The following is a 22,309-nucleotide window of genomic DNA, read 5'->3' as shown; positions in this document are numbered from 1 at the left end:
TCTTAGTTCCCACCCCTCACATTTGCTGGCCAGTCCAGTCTAGAGCCACTTCACTAAACAGAGTGCATCAGCGATGGACACACACAGAAACATGCACACATCTGCACCAGAAAATCATCCTGGTCTCTGGTTGCCTGTATCCACTGCTCTGTGATGGTTGACAGCTAGAGAGCACTCCTCAGCCACCTGACTTACACCAGTATATTCATGTGCAGCCAGAAAAATTGGTTTAATTCTTCAGAACATGTAAATGACAAGTGGGTGAATCCACTCTAAGGCCAAACGTTTGAAAATTGAGATGAATTTAAAAGATACTTGCTACTGCATGCAAAGCATGCATTTGTGCTATCTTAGTTTTTTTCATGGTGTAAGTATTGTTGTGGCTGCAGGTTGTGCAAATCGCCACTTTTACTTTGTATTTAAATATTACTTATCAGTCCTGCAGTGCAGGCAGGAGATGTTTTAAAACAATCTGAGCTGGAAACAGATCAAGGTTTGGGTTTTGAGTAGAGGTGCATCAAGCTATAGTAAATGGCATTGTTTTTATATAGCGCACACAATAGAGTCTTCACATTATCAAATGCCACCTGACACTGGGCAGACCATACAAACTAGGGTTTAATCCCGGGAAACGGGATTCCCGGGAAAGGTTATGACGGGAAACGGGAAATATATATTTATTTTTTGTTACACGTGCGCTTCTATTGTTGTGTTACGTTAACGTTGAATTCAGTGCAGCAGTAGGCTATAGCCTAGAAATCCACGCACCCTAGCGGCAGCAAATGTCATTTGCAGCAGTAGGCTACCAACCTCCTAATGATGTCTGCAGCCAGCTTTGTTAGGCCGTAAGGTGAACCCTGCTATCGTTTCATCCCGCTCCACAGTCTGGCATCTACACAATCTTTAGTTCATAAAACATAACGAGTCATGCTAAGCTACCCAAAAAAAGTTCGTCGCAAAAATTCCTGTCGATTGCCGATGCGTCTATGTTTTATGCAGAACTAGTTTCTTCAGAGCGTAATAAGATCTTGGTCGCGAGTGGTGGCACGGTTGGTCATGTGATCGTTCTACACCAATACGGTAGCTGCTTTTTGACAGATAGGCTGTCACGCACGCAGCTCACTTGACCACGCAGCAGAATTGATCATTGCAAACTTTGTTGATATGGACATTAACTGTGTTTCTTGCCCTAATAATGTTACAAATAATATAAAACATGCTGGGAACGCATATTTGAATGATATCGATACATTACTTGGGCAAAAACAACAACAACAAAAAACAGCTATTTCCCGGGATTCCCGGGAAATGGGTCGTCTTTTCCCGGGATCTGATTCATCTAATTTTCGGGAAAAATATTAAACCCTAATACAAACCTAGTGTTGCCTTTCAACAAGTCAGTCAGGGGCGCAACCACCAATGAGAAGTTTTTGCAAAAGGCCCTGTGAGGCATGTGTGACACAACTTGACATAACTCGAAACGTCATGCTTTAACCAAGGCCAAAAGAAATAACGCAGGACATGGTCATACGTTTTCTTTATCCCCAAATGTCCGCAACTATCATCCGTTGTCTTCAACACTGAATGTACTTGGCACCACCACCTGAAAAACTGCTTCTCCCACAAAGTTGTCATTGCAGGGCACCCACTTACGTACAAGCATGTCCCTGATCTTGTCCAAAGGCAAAACTTCATTCCACAAACCAGACAGGGATGAATCTGCCTTTTGGCTTTCCACTCACTCTTCCTTATTAACGTATAGCGGTAGATCAGGCAACAAAACCGTATGATTTGACCTTTTTCCAACTCAACAGGGTCAGAATCAGACATAATGCCCTGGTCACGACACAGGCTGGAAAAACTTAAGGTTCTCCCTGCTCACTCTCACATCTCTCAAGTGGCTTGGAAACAACCACAGGAGATGGTGGTCCAGAGGCCCACACAGCACTACCAGCCAGGTCGTTACCCAAAATCATTTCCACATCAAGTGGTAATGCTGGTCGGACCCCAACAGGAACAGTACTCTGTACCAGCTCACAATGTAATACAATATTGTGGCGTGGCACAGGAATCAAACTGAGCTCCATACCCTGCATTAACACAAAATCTCCAATGTCAGTTTGGGGCAAAGAAGGCAGTATTGACTTCACAATAAATGAATGTTTAGCACCTGTGTCACGCAACACCCTAATCGGGACACGTTTGGCACTACCAACCAAGGACACAAAAGCATCAGCAATAAATGGCTCAAAACCAGAAACACTTTGTCCCGCACATTGTTGGTCTTTTTTCCAAAGCCGTAGAGCATAAAAAAACGCATTCAGTGACAATTGATGCTTCACCTTGGACTTTAACAGTGGACACTGGTCGTTCCAGTGCCCCTCTCCACGGCAATAATTACATACCCTGGCACCCTCAAGTCACCCTGTAAATACAGGCCTACGTGAGGACCCTGGCATTGAAAACTTTGCACCACCACGGGAATTACTATAGCTTTCATCCCCACTTTTCCATTCTCCACCCAAACGCATCTATGTGTCAACACAAAGTCATCAGCTAACTCAGCTGCTTTAAGAGCAGTGGAGGGTTTCTGCTCACTCACATAAGTTGCAATACGTTGACAGCTTTTAAACTGCTCTAACACAATCAGCTCACAAAAACCATCAAAATCATCAACGTCTGCTGCCATGTACCAACGGTGAAAATGGGAAGAATTCCACATTTGTTTGCTTAATGCCTTTCACCCAAGTCCTAAATTTCTGCCGATAAGCAGATATACCATGACCTGGATGACTGAGAACCTTCACAGACATACTTAAGGGACTACCTCGTATGCTTTCAACACAGCTGCCTTTACCATATCATAATTCAGATCTTCAGCACATATAGCTGAATAGGCCTCCTGAGCTCTTCCAATGAGGACATACTGAAACATGAGCACTATGTCTTCATCTGGCCACCTTCTTACATTGGCAACCATTTCAAAGAGAGTGAAAAATGAATCCAGGTCTTGCTCATTGAACTTTGGGACCAACTGCAGATTAGCCACAACATCTACTCTTCCTCGTGCAGAAGCTGACTCCTCCATCCCAGACCTCCCTGGAGAAAGCTTACCTCTCTTATTAGTTGCAACCTTGACTGTTCCAGCTCCAATTTCATTTTTTCAATACTCTGCCTCATTCTTTTCAACTCAAGTAGCTTCTCACTATTCAATCTCTCTTGTTCAAACTGCATTGCCAATAGTTCCTTCTGCTGCTCAAAAGTTAGGCCAGCTGTCTGTACAACCATTGGTGCTGACACAGGCGTGGGAGCCACTCCCACTTCTTTCTCCTTTAACACACCTTTTTCAAACAAAGATGATAACACCACTTGCTTAACCTCCTCCTTTCACTTCTGCTCTGCAACCTTACTGCTATAATGGTTTGCTATTTGAATCAGCTCATCCTTTTTACAGCTATTCACAAATGCCACCGTAGGCACATCAAAAAACCCTGACAAAGAAGCCATAATTACTAATCCACCAGTACAGACAGTAATGTGTTCCTGCCAGACACACACTTAGGTCAAACAAAGCCCTGCAGAGGTTTTCCCCCTATCTGCCTAGCTAAACTTACTAAGGACTCAGCCCTAGTCTTCATGTGGTTCTGGAATGGGTAGATTAAGCACAAACCCAGTAACCCTGGGTAGCAACCCTACAGTAACCCTACAAGAAAAGCCCACGGAAATGCCCCCGAGATAGATGTCCAAAGACAATCAACACTAGCCACTCCCCACAACACTACAAAAAAAATAAAATAAAATACTGACGCAACTTAAAGGAGAAATGTCCTGCAGCCTAACGGAGAAATCTCTGCACCCAGTGTGTCAAGACAGTAACTCTTACTGAATAGCAAATGGCGATCCCACATCAGGTCAAACTATTTTACTAGAGAACACGTGGTGGATCTCCCCACAAAAACAGATCAAAAACCCCACAAGCCAAATTTCTTAACCTGACAACAAATCATCAAAAATCAGCATTGGAAAACTAATAAACTAGACCAAACCAGCAGAGCAAGCAACATGTGGCAACTGCCACCACAGACACAAACAAACTTTTTAACAAACCAATGATCCCAGGTACGACTTTTTGTAACCTGTCACATAATCAGCTACCTGAAAGAGAGACAAACAGTGGTTACTCCCAAAGATAACACCAGGGGTCATCACACTACCTATTGGTACTCAAAGCGCTTTACAGTCACAGATGCATCTTCCCATTCGCTCACACAAGCACACATACATTTACACACCAGTGCCACACACTGCTAGCAACTGGGGGTTCAGTGTCTTGCTTAAGGACACTTCGGCATGTGGCACATTCTGGGGATCAAACCACTAACCCTCTGGTTCAGGGACACCCCGCTCTACCTACTGACCCACAGCCTCTCCCACAAATGAACTATGATCTATTAATTGTGACCTGTTCAATAGTATTTGTTCGAATTAGCCACATTAACATGGATGCATAGCCCTGCAGTGGACTGGCGACCTGTCCAGAGTGTACCCTGCCTCTCGCCCGATGGCAGCTGGGATAGGCTCCAATCCTCCTGTGACCCTTCACAGGACAAGCGGTTACAGAAGATGAATGAATGAATGAACACGGATGCATAAACACTATCCTTAACACACCCCTGCAAAATCACGCACTCATAGGTTATGATGCACAGTGTCTATGATCTCAAGAAACTGAGATGACTCACTCTCATCTTGAGAAGTTTTAAGATGTTTTATTGTGTTTTACATGTTAAAATCTTTTTAATTATCTCCATGTGATACGCACATATCTAGCACAGTTTCCATTTTCCATTTTTCGTCATCAGCTTAAAACACTATTCTTCACAGCAGTGCGTATTTGAATTATCTGAAATTACCCCAAAGCACATGTCAGTAAATGAGTCATCTGAAACTGTCAAAGTCTCCCCATTCTGGATTTAACAAGCCAAGTAACAGCCTAAATATAAGACTGGTGAACCTCTACTCTTATGGTCAATAAAATTCTTATTGATCCTAACTTTGAACTAGTATGTTATACGTCCAGCTGAGCCAGACACACACTGAGCTTTTCCTTTCACTCATAGTCCCTTTCTATCTAATGTTACGTACACTACAAGGGGGAAAGTGGCGGTTTAGACTCTCAAGGCTGTCCCCGGATGGTGGGCTCTGAAAAGCACTGAAGTGTCTGCAGAATGTACCTTGAAGGATGTGAAATATTCTCCTCTTTTGTGACGTTCTTTTTTTCCTTTTAATCTCACCATCTCACTCTCTCTCTCACCAGATTGTATCAGGATAGACTGTAATCTCAGTAAGTGTCTCCTATGATTATTTACTGTTACTATGATTGAGAGAACATGCACTGTGGTATATTCAAATGACTTTCTTCCCTCATGAAACAGGACATAATTCATTTATTCTGCCACACACTTGTTTATTTTTGCTGTTACCTTTCTCACAAGCATCATTATAAAGATAAGAATGAGACTTCACTGTGCCAAGAAGCTGTAATGTTGAATATAATTGGATTGGTATGTGCTCTTGTGAAATCCAACAATTTAAATTACACAAATCATTGTTATTTCATTATACTAATGTTTTAATCAAATGTAGCTAAATTTGACATACAGCAGTCGGCTGTTGTGCAGCCATTGAGCCTGTCATTCATATTCCTGTGACTAATTTCCACGTATAGCTGATAATTGGGTACAGTTGCAATGGTCTCCAGTAAGAAAAGCAGTTCCCAATCCCAGTTTAGAGAAAGAAAGAAAAAAAAAAAAACAATTCTTCCTGTTTTAGGAGAGGAACTGTGGTGGGTTACATTTGGATTAAGTCTAATCATCAGATGCCAAATTCCATCAAAAATACTTTTAATATAGTGTCTAAATCTCACAGTTACTGATCATTTTAATTGGATTTTGAAAGGTGTATCCTAAACCAGAAGAAAAAAATATATTATATCTAAACATATAAAATGTCTAAAATCATTGAAATGTGAAAAGAAAATTAATACAAACTCTCATCCTCAAAAACTTGACAATACTATTCAAATGTACTATACTATACATACTACTTCACATTATAAGACAAATATATCATACATATTTCAATCATTCTTAAATGACAGATGAATACCAGAAGAAAAACTTCATCTGGATTAACACAGTTGATTTTCTGGTCATGAATTTTCAAGGAAAATGGAGTGCTACTTTGGGTCATAGTGCACCGATTGTAGGACTTATGATGCAGATTGTTGCTCTATTTCCACTGGAGAGGTGAACAGCTCTCTGACTTAGATCATCCTAAACAGAGGAGGCTTATTAATAATGCTTATAAAATACATCACTATAATCGAGTGCTGGCTGAAACTTGTTCCTGCCCCTCATGTATAAATAATTCCTGCATACTCCAGAATAAAACATTTAAATGTTCACATCTAATTTGTCAAGTGATTAACATCCTGAACATTAAGTCATTATTATTATATCCTATTGCAACAGCTGTTTTACACATAAGCTTGTGTTAATATTTAATCACCAATAACGGAAGAATCAATAATCCGCAGTTATGTCTCATGTAAATCCATTGATCTGAGATTTACTATGCATATTTTGAACAAAATCAACTGTCCATGATATTAAATAGTCTGCAGTGTCTTTATCTGGTCAACATGAATATGGCTAATTTAAAATAAGGCTAAAGTATAATTTTCTGTACCAGCAGATGGCATTGCACCATCACAAATTGTCCACAGAAAATATGTACAGTATGTGTGCAAAATTAAGGATTGCTCTGATCCAAGGACTATGTGTATGCTTCACCAGTGTCCTTTAAAAAAGCATTTAACACTGAATGTGATAATAGTGGGGTTTATGAATGATAATAGCCAATTTTAAACTGCAAAGATGATTAAATGATTCATGCAGAATCATGTGGTTTCCGTAGTCTCATTGTGAATATTTTAATTATGACTACTTTAAGGCATTACCTTAGAGCTGGTTATAGGAGCAAGAATTGAGACATCTCATACCAAGCATCTTGCAAGCCTATTTCTAAAGGAATGAGGGAGACAGTCCATCTGCAGCAGCTGCTTGAAAGCTGTCCACAACTGGATACACAGTGGGAGGGTAATAGTGGTAGGAACAAATGTTGCTGCAGTGATCCTGATTAATTATCTGGAATCTAGGGAATAATGGTACACTGCAAACTTTTGAAACGAGACATTCGTTCTTCAAAATTGCAGAATTATGATAACATGCTTTGATTAACACACAGATCCTGCATTCAGAAGTCTTAGCTCACTCCTAATGCTAACCTGTATAACAGCACCAGGTCTTTGTTTAAAACTATTAATCAAATTCAATTTTAAATGAGGATCAAACTGGACAAAATTGACCCCTTACATGTGCGCCTTACTCCCGAGCCCCTGGAAGATGACCTTGTGAAGCAAAGGTAGTTTGGAAATCAAAGACTACCACAACAGTTTATCTGTACGACTATTCGCTAAATGTTTACTAAAGGAGGTCTCTGGACTCTGATTTGGCAATGCTGATATATGGCAATGAGGCATAACATTATGACCACCTTCCTAATATTGTGTAGGTCTCCCTTGTGTCTCCAAAACAGTTGTGACTCATCAGAGAATGGACATGGGCCTTTCTGAGGGTGTCCTGTGGTGTCTGGCAACAGAATGTTGTTAGTGGGGGCCTTTGGGTCCCATACCGTATTATACTGGGGCCAGGATCACCAGTTCCATATATGTTTTGTATATAATTTGCCAAACATGATGCATGTATTCTCAGTCTTCTCTGTTAAATACTTAATCACATGCATGTTTAGATAGATAGATAGATAGATAGATAGATAGATAGATAGATAGATAGATAGATAGATAGATAGATAGACAACTTTATTGATCCCTTTGGGAGGTTCCAACTAGTGTTCTTTCTGATTTCTCCAAACCAACAAGATAAGGGCATGCATACAACAGCAGCATATATGCTAATGCTGTACTGTATCACTAACGTACATTTGATGTGTCAATAGTCAAGGTATATCTTCAGCCATATAACACAAAATGTCCACCTTCATTTTCCTTTCAATTTCAATTACTATTTTGATATTTGTATGTTTCTATGCTGACATTAGATAGCAAGGAAGCTCCTTTCTGAAAAGCACAGATACGATGAGTACTATCCAGTATTCCGCTATCTACTCTTTCATTACAGCAAATCTCGTCTCTTCCTCTGTTTTTATGATAGTGGTTTATGAGGTAAACATTTCTGTTGGACATGATTTCGGCGAGTGGTTTGTTTTTCATTATCTAAATAAATCCTTCAAATATAGAGGGAGCAGGATTTGATGTGATTGATCCGTCTGGTGCAGGTTGTCAATATTCAGCAGGTGGATGGCGGTGTCATGCGGTGTACTGTGAAGAGACTTGATACGCAGACCTGGACAAAGTCCCTACTTGCAGTTTTATTTCCCAGAGGATAAAACAGTGAAGTGTTGGGAAACCAGTTGTTGTTTTCCATTTTTTGCCCTCTGTACGTCCCCTGTAATTCTCCTGCACCCGAGCTCAATTAGACAGACAAAGCCCTAAAGGCGCAGTCAGCTTAGGCATGGCCAATTAGTTTCCCAAGCGATGTCAGAATTCCTTTGAACTGCTGTGTCAGCCTGTTGCATAGGCGTTGATTCAGGATGACGGTGCTGCAGTGGCAGGCTTCTGCACTCTGACCTATTTTAAAACTGGTTAAAAAAAGGTAGATGATAGTGCAGAAATTCTGAAACTTAGAGCTATTTTGTTCGAGCCAAGCCTCTAGATATACAGTACATAACCCAAATTACCCTATAAAGTGAAAGCATGCTATTTCAGTACATTTAAAACATTCACTTTAAAAGCACTGTTGCAATTCCTTTGTTTTGTTTTTAGTTTTACTGTGTATAAAGCAAATACAAATAGTAGGGGAATATTGCCTACAGGCCAGTTTTTGTGCTTTAGTGATAAGTAAATGAACATATGCACCTTGAGAGTGCTTCTCTTGTTGAGAGCTTTGTGTGGACAGACTGTACAGTGAGCTCATGTTGTATGAATGTCAGCACTTGACGCTTTCCTCCTCTCAGGCAAGGGACCGGAGGTGCTCCTGGTAGGCGAGAAGCTGAATGACAATGAGTGGCACACAGTGAAGGTGGTGCGGCGTGGGAAGAACTTGCAGCTCTCTGTAGACAATGTGACTGTGGAAGGTATAGTAGGGACAAATGAGCTGTTGTAACAAAGGTGCAGACACTGAGACATATTTGCAGTTTAAGCAGAATGTTTTGTTCCTTAGGCCACATGACTGGTGCCCACACCCGCCTCGAGTTCAACAACATCGAGACAGGGATCATGACAGAGCGCAGATTTATCTCTGTGATGCCTTCCAATTTCATCGGCCATCTGCAGGGTCTGTCCTTCAACAGCATGCTCTATCTGGACCAGTGCAAGAACGGAGACATCTCCTACTGCGAGCTAAATGCCCGATTTGGCATGAGGAACATTGTTGCCAATCCTGTAACTTTTCTATCTCAAGCCAGCTACTTGGCCTTCTCTACTTTGCAGGCCTATGCTTCCATGCACCTTTTCTTTCAGTTCAAGACTACTAGTCCAGATGGCCTAATTCTTTACAACTCTGGAGATGGTAGTGACTTCATTGTGGTGGAGCTAGTCAAAGGGTAAGTGGTCGGCTTTATCTACATACAAAGCTGTGCTGAGTGAAGATAGAAGGAGCTGTTTGGCAGAAGACTAAACTGTTTGCATACTGTATATCTAGATTTGTACATTTGTAGTATTTTATTCCAGTCATTTCAGTCATTGCATTCATCTTACAAAATTCAGACCACAAGGATAGAAGAGTCTCTTCTTTCCTAGGCTCAAAATGACCTAATCATGAGTCATTTCTTGAATCCATCCGCCTGCAGCACAGTACATTGGCACCTAATGCATTTAAAATCATTTATCAGAAATAATTATGCTAAACTGGGACAAGAAGAGAGAGGACACATGTATTCCCATACACAAGCACGATCACTGATACTTCCCAAATATTTTTAGTCATCATTTTTTCATAATTTTTGTTGTTGAAACAGAGAAAAGCAAAGCAACAATTGTAGTATCAGACCTTGCACAGACTCTCTCCCAGTAAGCAATTAGTCAGCAGGAGGTCTTGTTCAGCTCTGGAGCCTGCAGCAGAAGCTCACTCAGACAACACAGACAAAAACATGGCTTCCAACACTGCTCGGTGATATGTGTGAAGTGTAGCAGCTTATTTGTGAGTTGAATTTAATGTCAACATAATGGTATGCCTGAATCCTTACCGTGTGTATATATCCGTTTATTTATTTTAGTTACATTTACTTATTTATTTGAATGTCCAGCAATTTTTTGGACATTATTGACAGGTACACAGCAATGCAGACTATCACAATAATTTAACCCCTAATTATATAATAGTCCCTCTAATGATGTGATTATATTCTTTTAATGACTTGGTACACAAAACTGGTAATGCTAGTTTGTAAATGTCATGTGGTATGTGGAGATAAAAGGCTTACTGGATGCAGACATCTGTGTTGTCTTGTAGGTACATACATTATGTCTTTGACTTGGGAAATGGGCCGTCACTAATGAAGGGTAACTCAGACAAGCCCCTCAATGACAACCAATGGCACAATGTGGTGATCTCCCGTGACAACAACAATGTGCACGTCCTTAAGATTGATTCCCGCACCGTTACTCAGCATGCCAATGGAGCTCGCAACCTGGATTTAAAAGGTAAATGATCAGTTAAAGTCATTTTGATCGAAGTGAATTCTTGCTGCAATAAATTCAATATCGATGCATTCGTTTGTCATGTCAAATTCTGCATTTACGTACAACCATTCACACATTCACTGTGAATTTTGCATTGTTGTACAACAATTTAGTGTGAACATTTTATTTTAGGAGGTTGAATACAAGTGTTGGATGTGGCAAACTGAGCGAAACTGAGGGGAGATATTTTCTCTTGAGCAACTTCTATTTCTTATAGGGGAGCTGTACATTGGAGGTGTTGGGAAGAGCATGTACAGCAGCCTCCCCAGGTTAATAGCATCCAGGGAAGGATACAAGGGCTGTCTTGCATCTGTGGATTTGAATGGACGACTCCCTGACCTGCTGGCAGATGCCCTCCACAGGGTGGGGGAGGTGGAGCGCGGCTGTGGAGGTGAGGATATTTTAAACACGTGTGAATCATTCCTGTAATCTGATTTCCTGGTATTTAAACAGTTCATGATGGTGCCTGAAAATTAATTACTCCGCTTTGGTTTGTATTAAACAGTTTTTTTGAATCCTTCAACATAAGTGGCCGGTAAACACATCCTGTGGTTTAATTATTTCTTACACAGGCTACATGATTACTCAACATGTAATAATATCAAGCTGCAGTCAATGAGTCCAGCTGCTTTTGTTGAGATCTACTAGTGTGAAAGCAGAGTTCTACAAAGGTTTAATCATCTTAAATAATCTCCCAACGTAGCCTTTACTTTACCAAGAAGCCATGGTGTATATTGTTATATTATTATTAAGTTATATTGTCCAAAGTGTGTCCAAAGTTTGGTGGTGACACTTGGGCAAAGGTCATGGAGTCTTTGGACTGTGGGTCAATGGTATGATGCATTTAGGTTCACCAGAAAGAAAAAATTTAAAAAGAATCTTCTTCTTGCGGGTGTGCACAGGAAATCCCAACTCAGTCTTAATATTAAATTGGTGATAACATTACATCTGTTTTGTGCCGTATTAATGACAATGTCAAATCAAAAGTAAAAAACAACAAACGAGGTCTGGCAGGTAAAAACCAAAGAAGCCACTTAATACACTGGTCAAGAGATTATGTGCTGATTTGCTTCCATGCCTTCTTTAGGAAGTGGGCATGAAAAGAAAACATTCAAAACACACATTCAGACTACCCTTTTGTACCCATTGGAAATGTTTTCCAATTAAACTATGTTTCATTAGATAATACCTTATTTGCATATTTAAACGCACATTTTTAGAAAACTTGTTAGATGAAAATGTTTCATGATGATATCTATTTCTATTATAGGTGTATGGAATTTTGTAATACGTCTTTTCAAGCACAGTTTTCTCAAAAAGATTTTTTTATTATACTCTGACCCTGAAAATATTTCCAGAGGGGTTTGTTCACATCATTCATAACTAGAGTTAACATTTTATTCCTAAAAACATGTTGAAATTCATTATTTTTCTGCCTGCTCTCAGTAATTTTACATATACAGTTTTGCTGACTGTAATATGACAGCAAAGGAAATCTGCTGTAAACACCCTGCAGGTCCGAGCACCACCTGCACAGAGGACTCCTGCTACCACCAAGGAGTATGTCTGCAGCTGTGGGAGGGCTTCTCCTGTGACTGCACCATGACTACCTATGGGGGACCTTTCTGCAGTGACCGTAAGTGCTGTTTTCCTATGCAGGATGAAGTAGAAATTAGATGACACTGATGAGTTCACATAATCAATCATTCAGTGTGATTTATTTTTAAATTAATTTTCAGTCAACAGTTGTAGTATTAATATACAAACAAAAGAGAAATTCCTGATATGATCAATTGCCCATTTACGACAAATGTTCTGTGTAATGAATTTAAGCAAACTGCTGACTTGAAAGCAGGAAATCAACCCGAAGGCTCGTGCTAAGCTTTTCAAAATGATTGACATGATCAATGGAAAAAGCATTCAAACACTTCAAAAATGGTTCTCCAAAAACAATAATAATGTCAAGCATTAATGATTACTCTTCAGTTGAATGTGACAGCTTTTCTATTCCAACACTAACGTATAATTTTTCATTTTTTATTCTAGTTTTTCTCTGCACTAAGATTGTGTGATAACAATGTGTGCATATGGTGTGCCTACATTTGAATCCATTGTATTTTTAACTTAATGGATCAATTGCACTGTAATCGCGCACAGCATACTAATAGCACCACAGCTAGGAAGTATCTACTCTTATTGCTACTTCCTCTATAAAGAGTCCTCTATGTCCAATATTAAAGACATGACTTCTACCAGAAGCTTTTCATACTTACAATAGCAAAAGATTAACATTAAGCTTATTGTTCCAGTCATGGCAGGTTAAGCTTCATTCGCTCCAAAGTCATTTAGAATACTAGAAGAATTGTGCCTTTGTGGAAATAATTACTGACATGTGCTGTTTTGCAGTATTGTTAAGAGAGAAAAGGACATTTTACCAAAAACATATTTGAGGATAATTTGTTTGTAGCAGTGAGTGTAACGAAGTCACGTTTGTGGAAAAAAAGATGTGAAGAGAACCTTAATGTTTTAATATCACATTAGTGATAATTGGAAGCGCATTTATTTGGTCGCATACGCTGATTGAAATTTTAATTGACAGTCTAGTTAGAGAGTTTAGCTGAATAAAATACTGGCTGGTACTTCACCTTGTTACTGCTTTCCTCCGTCATTTGTTGTCTAATTCATTTCTGGTGTTACAAACTGACTGACGGTACATCGTGCTTGTTGACAAAAAAATCAATCTAACCTGAAAATCAATAGTTTGTCCTCTGTAGTTTTTATCTGTTACATCCGTTAGTGTCCCAAGTCTGTGCACCCTGTGCACTTATGCTGTCAAATGTGTATCATGTCAGTTCCTTTTGCTACCATTAAGGGAACAAAATAAGAGTAGTAGAGGCTAACCATTTTGTTAAAACAGGTTTTTTAAATTTCCTTTTTAATAAAGACTGGAATTGAACCTTCACATACAACATACCAATTTGTTTAGGTCATTTAAAAGGAGGCACATTTCAGGCATTTTGCTATGTCTTGATGATGATGCCATCGCAGATTTTCACATCACCTTAATAAGTTTTAATATTGACTCTTTTGTGTTCACTTTGGATGCCTAAGAGTTGCAGACCTGGAGCTTTTTTTTCTGTCATACAGATAATAGCTTTGTCCACTGGTTTGTCAAACAGAATTCCCTCAGCTTGTCTGCTAATATCATCAACAAACTGACAAAGTTATATTGGTGAAGTGAGAGAGATTACATGTTGGTGTGCAGATGCTCAGCACCGATCATAAGTTCAAAGGACTCATCCTAAAACTCATCTTATAGAAACCACCTCTACATGCATGTCCATGCATCTAGTCAGATTCACATCACAGGCTTTTCCAATGGCTGCCTATAGCTAAACACTCACATTATTAAGTACTGCAGGCATCAGCCTATTTACAGTCATACTTGAAATGGAGGCAAGATCAGGCTGGCCAGGAGCTGCTAACAGCAAATATTTCAACTCCTCCATTTTTATACGCCACAGATTTTCAGTGTACACTTGCTGTTTCCACCAGAAAATGCATTCCTTCAAATTCAAAAATAATTTAATTACAGCATTTTCAATTTAGTGGCATTTCATTGAGGGCTCTCAATCATGCCAGTGGTAAATGGCATGACTGGCCAAAAAGTAAAGCCAATACATCAGTCAGGAAATAACAAGCCTCATGCTTCACATTGAGCCATCAGCAAAGTCATTACAACAAATGGAAATGTGACTATAATGTGGAAACACAAACACATATTCAGCCAGGACAGAGTTTTGTAAGCATCAGTTGGCAAACACTGTCTCATTCAGTCCGCAATCTGCTTATTTATCATTAAAACAATAAAACTCCTCCCACATTTGTCTTCTTCTGTGTTTGTCGCCCAGCCCAGAAGGTCAGCTATTTATTCCAATAAACAAATATGAAAAAAGAGAGTTAGATAAAACAAAGAAATGCAGAAACTTATTAAAAAACTGATATCCCATAGCTGATGTGTCCTTGGATATTCATATACAGAAAGCGGGCGGCACAGTGGCGAGGTGGTTAGCACTGATACCTCACAGCGAGAAGGTCCTGGATGTTCTCCCTGTGTCTGCGTGGGTTTTCTCCGGGTACTCCGGCTTCCTCCCACCATCCAAAGACATGCTTGTTAGGTTAATTGGTGATTCTAAATTGGCCGTAGGTGTGAGTATGAGTGTTAATGGTTGTCTGTGTTAGCCCTGCGATAGCTGGGCCCGATCACAGCTGGGATAGGCGCCAGCAGACCTCCCGACCCTTAACAGCAGTTACAGAAGATGAATGAATTTAGGAAGTCTACAATGAACATCTGTGGTAATTAATTGTAGGTCACTGTTTTATCACCAATATCACCAATATTCCGTGCTCAACTTTCAGCTCTTCTTTATGTAAAAAAAAAATGGAGGATGTAATTACTGGTTAACCTTTGAAGTTACAGATAATTGTTTTGGCACGTTCATTACCTGCTTGTGTGTGCATGTGTGTGTGACGAGAGGGTGAGCGCTTGGAAAGGTGCAGTCGATACAACCATGTGCACATTTCCAGCTTGTGCTAATCTCGGGAAAATAACAGCACTGCTACTGTTGTGACAATTTTTTGACTTTTATTGACGATCAATAACGGTGTTAAAAGGCGCAATGGGAAACCACAGATTTTAACTAAATGTGACACAATTGTTCCTGCTTTTTTTCTTTCAATTGTCTCCTATGTCCTCCCACTCCATCACGACCAAGTCTGTCGACATACTGTGCATACTGAGAAAAAACATGAAAAGCCACCCGACATGGGTTTACATAACCGCAGCACTAGCACTTGTCAGAATGGAGTTCATTTTCTCCATTAATTTGTAAGTCAACACTATGAATTGTTAAATTCCCTTGGAAGTGAGGCAGACTGCACACCGCGTTCCAAATTATTATGCAAATTGTATTTAAGTGTCATAAAGATAAATTGTTTTGCTTTTCAATTCAACTCATGGATGTTATTGTGTCTCAGGACCAGTGTTGGGCACGTTACTTTTAAAAAGTAATTAATTACAGTTATTAGTTACTTCTCCCAAAAAGTAACTGAGTTAGTAACTGAATTACTCCACTATAAAAGTAACTAGTTACCAGGGAAAGTAACTAATGCGTTATAAAAATATATCTAAGAATTAGATTTTTTTCTGAGCGTAATGTACACTTCATGTGTACATTCTTGCCTTCTACCTCAATGAGGTTAAAGTAGTGCCTATACTTCCACCTTGAAAAAGGCAACTATCTCTGATCGCTTGTGTGATACAGCTATCACCCGCCCAACTGAACACTGCCCTGCCGCTGATTGGCTTACCATGAAATCTTACCCTACCTTAGCCAATCATCATCACTTATGCGGCTACCCCGCCAGCCCACCCAAAGGTAAAAAAAACACCTTCGCAGCTCTTGTGGCTGGCTGACGGCGCAACGTAACGCACCACGGTAACGGTAACAGCATTGTAACGGAGAAAATAGTAATTAATTAGATTACTCGTTACTGAGAGAAATTAACGCCGTTAGTAACGCTGTTTATTTTAACGCCGTTATTCCCATCACTGCTCAGGACTCTTTGAAACACTGAAATCAATCTCAGACACCTGTGATAATTAGTTTGCCAGGTGAGCCCAAATAAAGGAAAATCTACGGAAGCTGAGAACGGCCATGGATAACAAAGTTTGTTTTCTCGAGATAACGAATTAATAAGTCGTTATCACGACAGTGCATAAAAAATTAAATAATCCATGGCCGTTCTCAGCTTCCGTAGTTCCACATTATTAAGCAGACCACTATTTTCAAGCAATATGGGAAAGAAAAAGGATCTCTCTGCTGCCGAAAAAGCGTGAAATGGTTGAATGCCTTGGACAAGGTATGAAAACTTTAGGTATTTCACGAAAACTTAAGCGTGATAATCGTACTGTTAAGAGATTTGTGGCTGATTCAGAGCACACACGGGCACAATGAGGAAGGTTTTTGCCAGACAAATACATCAGATTAAGAGAGCAGCTGCTAAAATGCCATTGAAAGGCAGCAAACGGGTATTTGAAGCTGCTGGTGCCTCTGGAGTCATGCGAACATCAAGGTGTAGGATCCTCCAGAGGCTTGCAGTTATGCATAAGCCTTCTATTCGGCCACCCCTAACCAATGCTCACAAGCAGAAACGCAGCAGTGGGCCCAGAAATACATGAAGACTAATTTTCAAACAGTCGTGTTCACTGTTGAGTGCTGTTCAACCCTGGATGGTCCAGATGGATGGAGTAGTGGATGGTTAGTGGACGGCCACCATGTCCCAACAAGGCTGCGACGTCAGCAAGGAGGTGGCGGAGTCATGTATTGGGCCGGAATCATGGGGAGCGAGAGCTGGTCGGCCCCTTTAGGGTCCCAGAAGGTGTGAAAATGAGTTTCTGACTGACCACTTTCTTCAATGGTACTGTCTCGTTAATATTATGTGTAGATAGGCTTAAAAGAACAAGTAATGCACGGACAGTTTCAGGTGTTGCAACTTTTTTTTTTTTTTCTAACCGGATATGATTTCAGTTCCCGCGCGCAGGCGGTGCTACATGTAAAACGTTCCCCCAGTAAACACACACCTGTCCTAACATTACATCCCCCCTTCTGAGTACATTATTGTGGATAATGTAATAACAAAATGATTTTATCACTTTGGATACCACTAACTGGAATCCACTATCAGACTTTTCACAGCCTTATCACTCAGGCTCAAACTAAAGTGAAATTATTCCAAGCATTGCTTTGAACTGTACAACAACCCAATAAACGTATTTGTATTAACTTAGGGTGGACTACCCATTACTTCAGCTGAGTGAGGGGATTACCTACTACCTAAGTCCTGAAGGTACCTTGGGGGATTTCTCGCTCTGGTTGGATACCGCCTCTCAGCAGCACAATAGTTTGGAGGTTTAGAAGTTTGTGTAGCAGGATCCTGGACTGGGTTGATGTCCACTGGCAGAACAGGATATGAAAGTTCTGCAGATTCAGCTTGGGATCCAGGAGAGTGACAAGATGGCTCCAAACATGGTCTCCTGGATACAGTCCGGCGAGATCGCAAGCTCTGTGTCTGCTGTTGAACCTCTTCATCTGTTCCTCTCTCTCCTTCTGTTCTCTCTCTCTCAGTTTTGCAACGTTTGTCCAGCCTGGGTTAAGGCTAGATGGGAGGACAGGTACAGTGGTTTTCTCCCCATAAGGAACTCTGCAGGGCTGTGGCTGTTGGCAAGGGGAGTGGCACGATATGCCATGAGAGCCAGGTAGGGGTCTCTCGCTTTCTGTAGGAGACACTTTATTGTCCTCACTGCTCGTTCGGCCTCACCATTGCTCTGAGGAAACCGTGGGCTTGAGGTGGTGTGAGTGAAGTCCCGTTCTGAAGCAAATTATCGAAAGTGGTCTGCAGAGAATTGAGGTCCGTTGTCTGACCGAACCTCTGCCGGTATGCCATGGCGGGCGAATATTGGCTTTAACTGGTCTATCACTGCAGATGCTGTGACAGAAGTGAGTTTGGCTATCTCAGTGTATCTAGAAAAATAATCAACTACAACCAAGTACTGGCTTTGACTCCAGTCAAAATTATCTGTACCCACTAACTCCCATGGTCTTGTTAGAAACTAGGTTGGCATGAGTGTTTCTCTGTGGTTCTATCTCTCTTTAGATCAGATTTCACAGTCCTCCACCAGTTGTTGCAGTTGTGTGCTCAGGCCTGGCCACCATACAGACTGCTTTGCTCTCTGGACTTCACGCTGCCCTGGTGACCTGTGTGTAGTCATTCCAGAATGTCTTTCTGCAGTGATTTTGGAATCACTGTGAGTGAACCTTTCAACAGGAGGCCACTGTCCACAGTGAGGTCCCCAGCATGCTGATGGTAAGGAGAGCATTGTCCTGGTATATTGTTTTTTCCAGGCCAGCCATGCAGGCAGTACTGTTTCACCTGTTCCAGTACACCATTGTTGTCCTGATGCTCCCTGATTTGTTGCAGTCTTTGCTCTGTTGCTGGAAGACAAGACAACACTTGATGTGCATATAAATCAATCTCCTTTTCCACAGCTCTTTCCGGTGCTCTGGACAGCACATCAGCAGTCGCTATGTTTTTGCCTGGAACGTATATCACACTTTCCAAGAGAGAGAAAGAGTACCTCATCAGTCTCATTTTCAGTCTTTCTACCCGTGGCGGCAGCTTATCCAGGTTCTTTGATCCCAAAAGTGGCACTAGAGGTTTGTGATCAGTTTCCACATGAAACTCAATGCCAATAAGAAGGTCTGAAAACCTCTCGCATGCCCAGGTTATAGCTAACGCCTCTTTTTCTATTTGAGCATACCGTTGTTCTGTGGGGGTTAGTGCTCTTGAGGCGAAGGCAGCGGGTTATGTTATGCCCCCCTCTTGTTTCTAGAGCAACACCGCTCCCATTCCATAGGAGGATGCATCAGCTGAGACTGTTGTCTGTGCTTTGGGGTTATAAAGTGCCAAATTTGTGGTTGGCTCAGTTCTTTCTTAATCCTGTCAAAAGCTGTTTGTTGTGGGGCACCCCAACACCACATGTTCTTCTTACTGAGCAGCTCTCTCAGCAGCTGTGTCTTCTCTGCCAGGTGGGGGAGGTATTTTCCCAAATGGTTGACCATTCCCAAGAACCGTCTCACCCCACTCACATCCGTTGGCTCTTCCATGTTGCTCACAGCCCTCACCTTCTCCGGGTCTGCTTTCACCCCCGTGCTGTCAATGATTTGACCCAGAAATTTGATGGAAGTCTTGGAGAATTCGCACTTCTCCCACTTTAATGTCACAGCAGCCTGTACCAGCCACTCCAGTACCACTACCAGTCGTACATCATGCTGAGCCTGTGTTTCTGCATAAACCAGGATGTCATCTATCTGACAAACTACTTCATCCAGACCCTCTAGGAGCTGAGACATCCGTTTTTGAAAGTGCTCTGGTGCTGAGGAGATGCCAAAACAAAGTCTGTTGAAGCAATATCATCCAAACGGTGTAATGAACATTGAGAGAAGAGCTGACTCCTTTGACAGAGGGATTTGCCAAAAGCCTGAGTTGGCATCAAGCTTTGAGAATATCTTGGCTCCTTTTAGTTGTCCAAGGTAGTGTTCCACTGATGGCAGCATGTGGCGCTCTCTTTTGACAGAGTTGTTCAGTTTTGTAAGGTCCACACATATGCGAACTTCTTCTCCGTTTTGTTTTGGTACTCGGACCATTCCCGCGCACCAGTCTGTAGGCTGTTCCACTCTGGAAATGATTCCACGCTCCTCCATGTGGGCCAACTCTTTTTTTACTTTTGGTAGCAGGGGAAGTGGAACACGTCGAGGGGTTGGCAGGGCAAAGGGCTTGGCATCAGCTTTAAGCTCTATTTTGTATGTTACACCTTTAAGAATGAGGCGATGTTCACTCTTGTGCACATATTTATTTTCTGTGGAAAACATTAAACAGGCAGTGTCACCATTACGAGCGCTCTCCATAGCGTATATACTTATGTTCACACAGCGCGTACTGACTACTTCTTCATGCTCTACTAGCGTTAGCTACTGAGAAACCAAGAGCAATGATCCAAACAAATACCTTGAAATACAGGCATCAACTCATTTACACCGAAATCAAATGTTACTCTTCATACTCTATCCAACTCTCTTGCTCCAGAATTCATTCTCTAATAACCCATGTTAAGTGCTTAATCACTGTCACACTACTTAAAGGTCAATATGGCAAGGAACATCAAATATGGCAGCACTTTCCTTTAAAGTATCAAACTACTCCTTTAACGTAATTTTTAAAAATCATGAAAACAATTATATATGAACTCATCTTATTATTCCTTGTAATCAATGTTTTAAACTCATTTTTAGACCTCCATTAAATATACTTATGAACTCACTTACCTTATTTTTAACCCACAATCTCTATCTCACTTAATTCTCATAGAAATGCTCATAAAATGACTCAGAGCTTGAAACCAAACTTAACATTAGTACATCATGGGATACTTAAATAGAAGTGCCTGAGAGAAGGCACAACGAAATATATCCCTGGAAACTTATCTCCCTCATGCTACTTTCTCAAAGACAGTTATTAGCATTTACCGAACGTATTTCTAGCATTCAACGGCTTTATGTTTCATTTTCCCGCTAACACTCTTTACAAACACTCTACTGTTATCTGTTATTAATGAGTTAATTACAGTCAGCTTACCTGTGGAAAACATTTAACAGGCAGTGTCAGCATTACGAGCGCTCTCCGTAGCATATATACTTAGACCAAGTCCACACGTACCAAAATGATCTTTTCCCCCTCCGTTTTCCCTGGCATCGTTTCAAGAATATTTGCGTACACACGGATCCATCTCAACACGACTCAACACGCTACTTCATATTCCAGGCCTATAGGTGGCGCTGTTTCAGTTTCAGAAATTCACCAAAAACGGAGAGGAAGAGGCGGAGCATGCGCATAAAGCTTGAGCGCTGTTTACAAATCGGCAGTAGAAGAGCTCAAGGGGTGTGGCGATGACATCGTCGAAAAGCAAGTATGCGTTTTCGCCATCCACACGAACACTCAAGGGCTGCGTTTGCGAATTTTTTCACCCTGGGACCAGGTTTCAGAAAAGTTCGTTTTAAGGCAATGCGTTTACAGGATTCGTTTGGACGATCGGCCAAAACGATGCAAAACATCTGCGTTTAAACCAAAACGCGTCTCCATGTGGATGGCCCCCTTATGTTCACACAGCAGTACTGAGCAGTTCTTCATGCTCTAGCGTCAGCTACTGATGTGAGACTTAGAGCGCCCTCTATTGACAAACCTCTGTTCAACAGGGTAACATAACTGACTTAAAACATTCCTTTAAAACATCTTCTAATACAGTAGTGTAAGCCATTTTCCTGGTTTTCAGACTTTAGCTTTAACTCAATATAAATTTTAAAGGGGGGGCAATATTTTTCTGTCTATTCAAACAACCAGTGCCACATGTACTCCCCCTCTAACCTACCTAAGCCAATAAACAGTTGTGGGAATTGTTGCTTCACAGATTCCACTGAGGCAAGCGACACTGTCTCAACTCTTGCCACCAATCCCAGAGCAACACTTGCTTGACGACTAAGCACCCCCTGTATCACATCTGCCACTACATACACTGACTGAACTGTAGTTTTCTTGGCTGTACTCAGGTTAGCTGTAAACTTAACTTTTACTACTAGATGGGACATCCCTGCACCAAACAGTTTTAGCTTTGTGGGTCCAACTGGGGTCTCTGTGTCAAGGAGCGGTACACACTGTCTGGCAGCACAGTGACATCTGCTCCGTATCAATTTTGAGCAGGCAGTCAAGGTCATTCACTCTTACCGTGGCAATCCAAGCATCATCAGTCTCTTC

At 41.1% G+C, this 22,309-nt stretch overlaps 1 protein-coding gene across 2 annotated transcripts in view; it reads left to right on the top strand.

Annotated features, from left to right (window-relative positions):
* nrxn2a (neurexin 2a) overlaps nt 1-22,309 on the top strand; it is a 145,860-nt gene that overhangs the window by 41,743 nt on the left and 81,808 nt on the right. For both annotated transcript variants that reach the window (XM_084564753.1, XM_084564752.1), the window contains exons 7-12: nt 5,318-5,344; nt 9,157-9,276; nt 9,363-9,744; nt 10,653-10,843; nt 11,100-11,273; nt 12,399-12,518. In XM_084564753.1, coding sequence (XP_084420879.1) covers nt 5,318-5,344; nt 9,157-9,276; nt 9,363-9,744; nt 10,653-10,843; nt 11,100-11,273; nt 12,399-12,518 — 1,014 coding nt within the window. The remainder of the gene's footprint in view (nt 1-5,317; nt 5,345-9,156; nt 9,277-9,362; nt 9,745-10,652; nt 10,844-11,099; nt 11,274-12,398; nt 12,519-22,309) is intronic.

This window comes from Chelon labrosus (genome assembly GCF_963514085.1).
Source record: "Chelon labrosus genome assembly, chromosome: 17".
NCBI classification, from domain to species: Eukaryota; Metazoa; Chordata; class Actinopteri; order Mugiliformes; family Mugilidae; genus Chelon; species Chelon labrosus.
Note: the sequence above shows the minus strand (reverse complement) of the source record. Positions and strands in the feature narration are given on the sequence as shown.